This window comes from Dunckerocampus dactyliophorus, chromosome 3 (genome assembly GCF_027744805.1).
Source record: "Dunckerocampus dactyliophorus isolate RoL2022-P2 chromosome 3, RoL_Ddac_1.1, whole genome shotgun sequence".
In the NCBI taxonomy this organism is placed as follows: Eukaryota; Metazoa; Chordata; class Actinopteri; order Syngnathiformes; family Syngnathidae; genus Dunckerocampus; species Dunckerocampus dactyliophorus.
This window is the reverse complement of record NC_072821.1, coordinates 822,501-834,591: the sequence shown is the minus strand read 5'-3', so window position 1 is coordinate 834,591 and position 12,091 is coordinate 822,501. Positions and strand designations below refer to the sequence as shown.

The 12,091-nt window shown below is 45.7% G+C and overlaps 1 protein-coding gene across 1 annotated transcript; it reads left to right on the top strand.

Annotated features, from left to right (window-relative positions):
• Positions 1-845: 845 nt before the first annotated feature.
• LOC129178995 (gonadotropin-releasing hormone II receptor-like) lies at positions 846-5,217 on the top strand. Its single transcript, XM_054771758.1, has 4 exons — positions 846-1,034; positions 2,703-3,376; positions 3,481-3,685; positions 3,983-5,217. Exons 2-4 carry the CDS (start codon positions 2,795-2,797, stop codon positions 4,351-4,353), a joined length of 1,158 nt encoding a protein of 385 aa, XP_054627733.1. The 5' UTR covers positions 846-1,034; positions 2,703-2,794; the 3' UTR covers positions 4,354-5,217.
• The last annotated feature ends 6,874 nt before the right edge of the window (positions 5,218-12,091 follow it).

Sequence of the window (12,091 nt, the reverse complement as noted above, 5' to 3'; positions counted from 1 at the left end):
TTTTTGCAGCAGATCCTTAAAAACAGCAACACACTCCTGTCACATAGAGGATCTTTGATTTGTGTTTTTGCAGTAGGTTCTTAAAAATAGCAGTGTTCTTGTCACACGGAGGATCTTTGACTAACTAGCATTGTTATAGTCTGATAAAAAAAAACACAAAACAACAGAGCACTCCCGTCGTACAGAGGATCTTTGAGTAGCTTTTTTGTAGCCGATCCTTAAAAACAGCACTGTCCTCCTCTCACGTAGATGTTCTTTGACTCCCATTTTTATAGCAGGTCCTTAAAAACAGCACAGTACTCATGTTATCAAGATCATCTCTTCATTAGGGTTTTTGTCATCGATTCCTAAAAACAGCAGAGCACTCTGTCACATCAAGGACCTTTGACTAGCGTTTTGCAGTCAGTTCTTAAAAGAGTGCTTTTGTCATATGGAGGATCTTTGACTAGCATTTTTAGAGTGAAAAAAAAAACAACAGCAGAATCCTCCTGTCATTTAGAGAATCTTTGATGTGCGTTTTTGCAATTGGTCCTTAAAAACAGCAGAGCACTTCTGTCATGTATAGAGGATCTTTGATGTGTGTTGTTTGCAGCAGATCCTTAGAAACAGCAGTGTCCTCTTGTCACATAGAGGATCTTTGAGTAGTCTTTAAAAAGCTTTTCCTCCGGCGTTTCAGAGGATGAACAACAGAGCGAAGAAGGAAAGGTTGCCTTCTTGGTTGCCTTCTTTGGACAGCATATTTAACCGCTCATTTTGCGCATCAGTGTGCGTGTGTGCGTACGCGCGCGTGTGTGCTCTGAGTTGATAGTTAGTACACGCTGGAGGAAGAGGAGGAGGAAGAGTGACGACTACGTTCACTTTTGGGGGAGTTACATTGAGAAACGTTGCAGCGTGGCCACGCCCACTGAGGCTGACGCAGCGGGGCGAGTTAGAACAAAGTGCGCCTGACCAAATGTGTGTGCGTGTGCGTGTGAGAGAAGAGCGTGCACAGACAGCCTTTCTCGTTCCTCCTCTTCATCGTCCGCCGAGAGAAGGTCAGTCGCTTTCTCCTCGTTTGCATCAAACCTTCTCATCTAGCGCGTCATTTGTACTTGGCAGTATGTTCACGTGATGTGTTTGTACTTGGCTGTGGTCGTGCTGTCTCCAAGGTGAGGTATTTAAAATATACACCTTGTTGTGTTGCACGAGCGCGTCTAAATGCTAGCACACGAATAAGCATGTGTGTTTCAATGATGCCTCTTGGGCAGTCAATCAAAAGTGATCCTTGTTATCCTTTTTAAGGCTGAGTTGTGTACCTAATATTGTGACCAGCAGGCTGCTTCGTTGATCACGTTCAAAATGTTGGACTTTGCAGAACGCCGGACTGTGTCAAAAGATTTGGTCACTTGCTCAACGTCCACATTTCTCTGCTGTCATCTCATTACTGCACGCAGCCGCTAGGGGGCATAGTTGGACGCTATCTCGAGGTGCTGTACCCATCGCGGTCAGTTGGAGCATAGAAAACCTGATTATGACCTTCTAAATATAGTTTTAACACTATTAGAGCCCTCTAGACATGTAATAACAACCCTATAGGCACACCTGTAGAGTAGACATAATAAGAGAAACATTAAAGACTCATGCGTCTGTGTAGGCTCTCAGTCGTACAGGAGTTGTCCATCGAGGGAAAGGCTTCTTGAGACGTCATCTGTACTTCTGTGAAGAAGGTGTCGGACGTTTCGCTCCTCATCCGAAGAGCTTCGTCAGCGAACTCTTCGCTGACGAAGCTCATGCTCGTGTGTGTTGCTGTAAATGTGTTCTAAGTGGGGGGCGGACAGGAAGTGACGTTGGGAGTTATGGCCCATGTTAGGGATCATTGTGCCTGTTGTGAGATCATTCAAACCTGCAATATAAGCCTGTTGTTCCAGCAACCAAGTCTGGTGCTTGTGCGTCTCACCCGACATTACGCTAACATTACGGACACCCGGTGACCAGAGTAGAATACTACACATCCACATCCCAACGTCTTTGAATGTGTCTTCTGAATGCCTTATATTTGTGTTTTACTTCAGTGAGCCATTTTTATGCTTGAAAATGATGAATTTAGGCAAAAAAACATGTCAAATTTCAAAGTCAAAAAAGTTCTAGTAATAGTCCGTATGCAACCGCAAAACAGCAAGAGTTGATTGACTTGTATTTCTTTTTTAAACGTGATTCATCAAAGCCAGGAATTTGAAGCGTGACGTGACGTGGCGAGGGATTACTGTGTCGCTGATTGCTGTCATTTCCTTCTTTCCTTTTAATCAACTGCAAAAATCGCGCGATGCAATTACTGTAGTAATAATCTGTTCCAGGGTCAAACTGTGGCCGTCATACAGTAAAACCTTTATTAAGTGTGCAGGCGTTTGAAAAAACACATTTTAATATTCTTAAACGGGTACTGGCAGTGCACTGCTTTCCTTCTCAGTGTGAACGCACCCAGGAGACTAAGTGTGTAAGTACGCAAGTGCTCCAGTTGAGGCACTGTTCTTAAAACTATTTCTCCCCTCGCATCAACGCTGTCATCAACACTTTCTACCTAAGATCATCAATAAATATCAGCTGGCAAGGAGAGAAAAACAGCCTGTCCATCATCATCACCGCCATCTTGCACAGAGGGAGGTGGTTGGGATGGAATGAACCTGAGAAGTTGTCAGGTGTTGGCACTGATGTTCTTTTTCCAGCTCAGCGAGCAGCAGAGATGTTCCCCGGAGACTCCACGTCAGCTGCCATGACGCCCTCACACGTGATGATCATCTAGCTGTGCTCCATCTTCATGCACGTGCAGCACAGCGTTGTCTTCTGGACACAATGCAGACCTGAGGCTCAGAACATGAACGCCTCCTGCTGGGAAGTTCCTGCGCAGAGCTCCGAGCGTGACACCATCAGCGACTGGCGGCCGCCGTTGTGCAGCGGGACGCCGGCGGACGTGCCGCGGCTGCCCACCTTCTCCACAGCGGCCAAAGTCCGAGTGATCGTCACCTTCATCCTGTGCGCCGTCTCCACGCTCTGCAACCTGGCCGCGCTGTGGGCCGCCAGCGTCCACAAGCGCAGGTCCCGCGTCCGAGTGCTCATCGTAAACCTGACGGCGGCCGACCTGCTGGTCACCTTCATCGTGATGCCGGTGGACGCCGTGTGGAACATCACCGTCCAGTGGCTGGCCGGCGACCTGGCCTGCCGGGTGCTGATGTTCCTCAAGCTGCAGGCCATGTACTCCTGCGCCTTCGTCACCGTGGTGATCAGTCTGGACAGACAGTCGGCCATCCTCCACCCCCTGGCTGTCAGCACGGCCCCCAGGAGGAACAGGCTCATGCTGACGGTGGCGTGGACGATGAGCGCCTTGTTCTCCGTCCCACAGGTGAGACCAGGTGACTCTTGGGTTTCTGTTGAAGTCCCGCCTAACTGATCTGTCGCTGGCCAGCGTTGACCCTGCATGTGATGTGATTGGTGTCTCTTCCGTAGACGTTCATTTTCCACAGCGTGACCATCACCTACCCTGCCAACTTCACCCAGTGCACCACGAGGGGGAGCTTCGTCTCGCACGGGCAGGAAACGGCGTACAACATGTTCACCTTCTGCTGCCTCTTCCTGCTGCCGCTGGCCATCATGATCACCTGCTACACCAGAATCTTCATCCACATCTCCAAGAAGATGCCACACCACACCCGTGAGTCTCAGCGTCTTGTCAAGGGACAGTCCTAAGGAAAGGACGTATTTTAGGGTAGTCTGTGTACAGCTTGTGTTGCAGTTCACCACACAGCCGTTATTGTCTAAATAGCTGGCAACACTCGTAAGATAATTGTGTCTTGCCTTCAGTCAAGCATGGGGGCTGCACGAGTGCTGCCAGCACAGGGGGGCTGCTGTGTAGTATATCCAACTTTACGCTCCATAGTATTGTCCCTTGACAAGGCAGAATAAAACGCTTTGCTGAAATGTCTTTGCATCTGACTTCATGGCCTCCTAGTGCCGCCCCGTGAGCCTCGTCTGCGCTGCTCCAAGAACAACATCCCCAAAGCGCGCATGAGAACCCTCAAGATGAGCATCGTCATCGTCAGCTGCTTCATCGTCTGCTGGACGCCGTACTACCTGCTGGGCTTGTGGTACTGGTTCTTCCCGGACGACCTGGAAGGGAAGATCTCCCACTCACTCACCCACATCGTCTTCATCTTCGGCCTTTTCAACGCCAGCCTGGACCCCGTCATCTACGGCCTGTTCACCTTCCGCTTCCGCCGAGGCCCAAGCGGCCGAAGCACGCGGAAGGAAGCCGAGCGCTCTGAGATGGCCGAGGCTGTAAAACGAACGACGGGGAAGTGTGGAGCGGATGAGTTTGTCTAGTCGGGCGAGAGGACCATCCAGCGGCTGTGGGCCGCCACAAATAGTTTTTTCAACTCCGTCCAGTAGGTGGCATCGTAGCTCTCCTTCTTAACACTAAAGCCGTGTCCTTATTTTATTTACACACTTTTCCCCACAGCGCTGGTAAATACATCACAGTGCTGTTGAATACATCACCACCACGCATTATCAAATGTTGGCTGAGACACACAAGCACCAGACTTGATCGCCGGGACAACAGGCTTTTATTGCAGGCTGGAATCATCTCACAACAGACACAATCATATTTAACACGCTGCAACCCACAACTCTCAGCCTCTGACATCACTTCTTGTCCCTGTCCCTCCCCCCACTCTGCCCCGCAAGCACAGAAGCACATTTACAGCAACACACACGAGCATGAGTCTTATTTATGTCTTAAATGGCTTATTATGTCGTATTATGTCTACTGTATTGGCTAATAGGAGTGTAACAGTGACTATAGGGGTGTTAGTTCATGTCTAGAGGGCTCTAATCATGTGTAAAAGTGTATTTGGAAAGTCATGAACAGGTTTTCTATGCTGTAACTATGAAAGTATTCCATTTATAAATACGGAAGCAATGAACTACCATAAACAAGGGATTACTGGACTACTACTGTTACTCTTACCAGATATTAGCGGTACAGACTCACTAAATCAGTGCATACTTACACGGAAACCAGCAAACGTCAATTTTCCCACGTCTACCGCTAAATGAAATGAAGCCAACACTCGTATGGAACACAAGTCACACATCAGTAACTTAATGTTCTCATGATTAGGGTTAGGGTTGGGTTAGAAGGCTAGGGTTAGGGTTAAATTAGAGGGTTAGGGTTAGGTTAGAAGGCTAGGGTTAGGGTTAAATTAGAGGGTTAGGGTTAGGTTAGAAGGCTAGGGTTAGGGTTAAATTAGAGGGTTGGGGTTAGGTTAGAAGGCTAGAGTTAGGGTTAAATTAGACGGTTAGGGTTAGGTTAGAAGGCTAGGGTTAGGGTTAAATTAGAGGGTTAGGTTAGAAGGCTAGGGTTAGGGTTAAATTAGAGGGTTAGGGTTAGGTTAGAAGGCTAGGGTTAGGGTTAAATTAGAGGGTTGGGGTTAGGTTAGAAGGCTAGGGTTAGGGTTAAATTAGACGGTTAGGGTTAGGTTAGAAGGCTAGGGTTAGGGTTAAATTAGAGGGTTAGGTTAGAAGGCTAGGGTTAGGGTTAAATTAGAGGGTTAGGGTTAGGTTAGAAGGCTAGGGTTAGGGTTAAATTAGACGGTTAGGGTTAGGTTAGAAGGCTAGGGTTAGGGTTAAATTAGAGGGTTAGGTTAGAAGGCTAGGGTTAGGGTTAAATTAGAGGGTTAGGGTTAGGTTAGAAGGCTAGGGTTAGGGTTAAATTAGACGGTTAGGGTTAGGTTAGAAGGCTAGGGTTAGGGTTAAATTAGAGGGTTAGGTTAGAAGGCTAGGGTTAGGGTTAAATTAGAGGGTTAGGGTTAGGTTAGAAGGCTAGGGTTAGGGTTAAATTAGAGGGTTAGGTTAGAAGGCTAGGGTTAGGGTTAAATTAGAGGGTTAGGGTTAGGTTAGAAGGCTAGGGTTAGGGTTAAATTAGAGGGTTAGGTTAGAAGGCTAGGGTTAGGGTTAAATTAGAGGGTTAGGGTTAGGTTAGAAGGCTAGGGTTAGGGTTAAATTAGAGGGTTAGGGTTAGGTTAGAAGGCTAGGGTTAGGGTTAAATTAGTTTGTGTGTGCACGGCCTTGAGGCATCCCCTCTAACGTGTTCACAGCATTGTGAATGTTTGCGTGTTGCGTAATCGCCCATCCCATTCAGCAGAGCGTCTGAGGAGCAGGCAGTGATTGTTGCGTTCATAAAAGGGAGCTCTGTGGAGATGTATGAAGAGCTACGCCGCTCTCCAGGGGAGACGTTCATGCGTTGCTGATGCTACTCCCATCTGCAGCTGCAACAACACAAGAGCTTTATCGCTTTAGTGCGTTCTTTCAAGGCAACGGTTGCATTATTTGCTTTGACATGATGGATGTTTTCCGCTAAGTTGCTTGTGTTTGGGGAAAATGCAGAAAACATGAGCAGCAATTTACGCTTTTTTATGGTTTTCAATCTGAAAAAACAACAAAAATATTTGTAAAAAACCTTTGACTCTATTCTATAATATTCATTCTATTTTTCTCCTGCCCGACATCATATATGTCATCTACAGTACATCATATATATCATCTACAGTACATCATATATATCATCTACATCTACAGTACATCATATATAATGTGCAATGTGAGCTAAAGTGCTAACATTACTCTCACATTGTAAAAGCAACGTCATGCTAGGTTAGCATATTCGCTGACGAAAAACACAACGGTCAAACTTAGAGCTCCCACGTCTGTAGCTGACTGATGGATCATTTCATCATTTATTTGAAGATGTGTAGCAACCAAAATCCATCCATCCATCCATCCATCCATCCATCCATGCATCCATCGATCCATGCATCCATCCATCCATCCATCCATCCATGCATCCATCCATCCATGCATCCATCCATCCATCCATCCATCCATCCATCCATCCATCCACCCATCCATCCATCCATCAACGTGTCCTGGGTCCTCCCCGAGGCCTCCTATCGGTGGGATGTGCCCTGAACACCTCCCCAGGGAGGCGTCTGGGAGGCATCCTGACCAGATGATGAGCCACCTCATCTGGCTCCTCTCAATGTGGAGGAGCACCACTTCTACTCTGAGCTTTTCCCGGATGACAGAGCTTCTCACCTTATCTCTCAGGGAGAGCCCAGCCACCCTACGGAGAAAACTCATGGCTGCTTGTACCCGCCATCTTGTCCTTTGGGTCACGACCCAAATGACCTCAAGAGCACAGGTGGGGGTAGGAACATTTTAGTTAATTCATTTACTTCCTAATGTCGCCACCCCAGTTGGAGATTTTCAGAACATCTGTTTTCATGTGCAGAACGTTTGCGTGTGGACAAAAGGCCATAAAACATGTCAATACTGTATCTGTGTACTTGTGGACATTTGTTGTTTTGGCGTGGCTTGAATGACCTTGTTGCTGCTGCAGAAGGACACAATGTGTTGTTTTCCGGCTAAACGCCTGTTTTTAGCTTAGCTGCAGCACCACTTCCATCAACGTAAGCAGGCGTCCTGATGTTTGACTTGTCGATGTATCAAACATGTTTCCACCGCTTTTAATGGGACAGGCAGGAGAGGTACGATTGCTATATGAGAAAAAACAAAATATACAAGCTTTTGATCACGCGGCCCCGCTAATGCCGCGACTGACCGCCCTTCAGTGTGGCTTCCTGTGGAGGCATCAAGCCTGCAGAGTGGTCAGCACTTTTGCTTTCAGGCACTGATGACAAAGTAAAAGTGCTGGGACACCTGCCAGCATTCATCACCCTGACAGCCGAGGTGAGAACATGCTTCACGTTGGTCGTACGGGTCTCGCTGGTAACCTCGTAGCTCACGTTGCTTCTTCCCCTCTTGACTCGGTCGCTGCGCGCTCAGCTTCCGCAGGCCCTTCCGTGCGGATTAGGTGGACCACCACGAGAGGAACGCTCTTTGTCAGAAAGATGCAGCGTCACACGGGCACCCAAATGCAGCACTTGCTTCGTTTGTGTCCCTGGGGGCACGTGAACAGAAGCAGACCTTCAACTCGTAGCTCTTGGGACACATTCAGCCCTTCTTCAGTAGACTCCTAAAAACAAGAGAGCCCTCGTGCCCCGTAGGGGATCTTTAATCCTATCCACTTTATTTATGGAGCACATTTTGGAAACACTGTTTCCAAAGTGCTCCACAGACTCGTGAAACCATAAATAATAAGAAATAAAAGTACAAATGAATACACGAAAAACTAAAAGATAAATAAAAACAAAGAATATCAAATATTTGAAACAAGAATAGAAACAATAAAAGCAATAAATACAACAAGTAGGTAGCAAATACATAAGAAAATAAAATAAAAAAGGTAAATCCTTAAACGCAGTAAAGCACACACGTCATCCTAGTGGATCTTTGACTGGCATGTTTGAAAAATAGTCCTTAAAAACAGCAGAGTGCTCCTGTGGTATAGACTATTGCACTAACTTCCTAAAAACAGCAAAGTGCTCCTGTCATGTAGAGGATCTTTGACTGGCATTTTTGGCAGCAGCTTCCTAAAAACAGCAAAGCACTTTCATCACAGAAGATCTTTGACTAGTGTTTTTTCTTTCGGCCCTTCACCTGTTAAATAGAAGATCTTTGACTGGCTCGAGTGACCTGAGGGCTGTTTAAAGGTTTCTAGTTTGAACTTGTGGTGTGTTTCAACCCACGTATGGGACATCACAGCCTCTGGTGTGGACGACTAGAGACATTACATCAAATCCACCAGCATCTCATGCAGGTTTCATTGAATCTTTCAATCCAGTCTGAGCTAGCAGATTAGGGAACATCTCAGCTAACATTGTTGCTTTCCTCTTCGGGTTGTTGAGGTTAGTTAAACACGGCGCCACTGCTCCTCTTCAGACGAACGTCATTCAGAACGTAGATAAAGTGCCACGATAGCCGGGAGTCATGGACTTCTGCCGCCATTGTCATCTCCCCGTGCCGTAGTGGCGCTTTAAGAACATCTGTCGTGACCTTTTCCAAGCGGTCAGCACACGATCAGGAGGCATTCAGGGGACTCTACGTGTTTAAACCAGACAGGTACACACTTCCTCATGCTGAAAAACCCCTTTAAGTGGGGGCCATTTTGGTAGAAGCATTCCAGTGTAGATGCTAAGAGTTATCCATTCAAGGACCAAACAATCTACAGCTTTGTTTTCAAGGTGACAAAAGCATATTATAGTTAAGCTTATGAGTATCATACTTCATCGTTTTGCTCTTTTTCCACCCATTTTTGTTGTTGTTTTATTTGCTTGTGTTTTTACAATGTGCCGTGGGGTCCACCCCTGCTTTGAACGCTGGGCCTTCGTCCTGAGACGCTTCATCAACAACGGCGCAGCACAATCTGTTGACCGTTTACAGTAGTTTTGCTTAAACTAAAATTTGAGGATTTTATTATTTGTATTTTTATTCTTATTCTTATTTGAATCGGTTCAATCATTCAGATTTTTTTTGGTCATATTTTAACGTAAAAGTGCCAGACTCCTCCCGCTGGGTCCTTTATTGAGGAATATTGTCAGCGTGGTGCAGTCGTTCTGCATTAGCAGCGCATGCTGCCAGGACACGACGCATGACTCAAAAACACAATTTAAATTCACAGGTTTGGACACAATAAGACACCCGGAATATTCATGGAACATATTTAGAATTAAAATCTGAACAATGATCCGTTAACGTGTTTGCTTCCCGGGCGACCTCCTCGCATTGTTTCGTTAAAACAAAACAATGCGACTAACGACACGACCAAACACAAAACAAACATTAAAAAAACACCCAAATGTCCAATAAATGATCCATTTTCTGAAGAAGTTTGTCGTGGAAAGCTTGCTTCTCAGCCTGTCTCTGTCACACGCCGTAAACAAACCCCCACTCTGCTTTGTAGCAAAGTCTAACATAATAATGCATCATTTGTCCGTTCCAACAAACGACACGGCAGCTCGGATTAGCGTCTTCAATTCCTTTCTTCAGTCTGCTTCCATTCTTAAGGCGTTTGTTGGGGGATGGAAATGCGTAGAACGCGTCGTAGCGGCTTCACAGATAAGCTTTCTCCAACTTGCGTGTTTTTCCCCTGATAGGTCTCTGAGAATGAAGGAATGAGGGAATGAATGAATGAGGGAGAACACCTGGAAGCTGAGCTAAGAGTCGTCACGGATGAAAAAAAAGGCTGCAAGGAGATCACGGTATGCATCACACTGACACACACGCTTGTTCTTCTCTTTTGGGGAGAACATTTCGTGTCATTTGCATTTTGGGTGCAACTCGCTAAAAGAACGCGTATGCATGTTTTTATTTACAATCACGTGTCATCAGTAGGACAGAATCAATGCGGCATGAATGACTCCAGAGAGGGAATACAATTCTGAGTCCAGTTTGAGTTTATGTGGTGATTATTTGCTGCCATCTAGTGGTTGGAGGTCAACGTTGTTGAACGACACTGCTTGGACAACAGTCCCAGAGGTCAATAGAATTTGGAATTCAGCCACAATTTTCAGTAAAAATGCACAACAGGAGCGTCCAAAGTACGGCAAAGGGTGTCATGTAGCAACGTTGGGACTAACAATTTATAATAATACACTTCGTCAGCTAACACCAAGCTGACTGGAAATACGTGTCATTTGACAAAAAGCTATCCAAACGGCCCCCGCATACTTTTCATATGCTGTCCTTAGTGGAAAAAGTTTGGGGCCCCCTGGCATAGGACAGCAAGAGGAAGAACAGTGAAATAAGGGGTGTCCAAAGTGCGGCCCAGGGTCCAAAAATGAAAATCAAAAATGGAAAATATGAAGTTGGGTAAAAGTTTGGTCAAGAAGAAAGTTGAAATATTTCTAAAAAAAAAAAAAACAGCAAAAAAGTTGAACGTAAGGATAAAAAGGTCATACTAATATAATTTGCTTTGCCACTGATAGCAGCTTTTTTTCTTTAGCGTCTCAGCGAAGCGACATAGGTTGGTTAGCAAAATGTAACAGCGGCCCCCGCACTCTTTGATTTTTCAGTATGCGGCCCACAAAAGTTGGCACCGCAGCTCGAAAGTCCACCACCTTCGTGCGTGACGTCACTTGTCACTTGTCTTTTGGCTTTTTGCACAGAAGAGTGTTCGAGTTCACAGAGCAGCTGTCTTTGTTGGAGAGGAAGTCAAACGCTTGCAATATTTGTTTACGATGCTTTGCTGCCATCTAGTGGTGGAGATCAACGCAGCTGAAGGCGTCCAACGTTTGAAGTCATTGTGGTTGTTTTGTTTAGACGCGGCACCATAAAACCACGCATTCGCCTCAGCTTCTTCTTCTTACGTTTTTATTTGAAATTGTTTGCTTTCAATTTGCTGTTGGCTCAGTTTGCACGTTTGCTAGCGACCTCGTTCGGAGACACGAGGAGGACGGGTGACCTTAAAGAATCTTTCTTTTATAAAAAAATTAAATAAATCATTTAAAAAATGATTTGAAAAATAATAATTTAAACATAATATAGGCCTAATAAAAAAATATATAAATAAAATAGATAAATAAAAATGATGGATTTTTCAACCGCTTGCCTACATGCTTTCCTCCATTTGTATTTACATTCACGTTCGGTACTTTTACTGAGCTGCCGGGCTCGTTTTGTCGTATGTCTTGACTGCAGTGACAATAAAGCTTTTACGCATGGACACATTTTTCTTCCGGTGGCCAACAATCTTTAAAAAATCAAATAAAAAGGGTGCATTTTCGTAGTTGCTGTGGTTAATATGGCCACGCTTTTATTTTGAATGACTTTGCACTGAGCAGGAAGTCATTCGGAGTACATTTGGCTGCTGTGCCACCAGACAGTGGCTATGTTGTTGTGGTTTCACGCTGTTTAGAGGTAATGACCACGTTAACAATACTTCAAACCCCTTTTCATACACACGACTCTTTTGACGCTCACATTCTTTGTCGACACAAGCGGTCGGCCGTGTATGTCGACTTAAGCGGGCATTTGAGGAGTTGTCGACATAAAGGGAGCTGACTTAGTGCAAAACACACGTTAACGAAAAGCCAAGCAAATGACAATGACACCAGCCGGAAGGGGATGGGCCACCGTGTTCTGCACTTGTCGGCCACCGTAC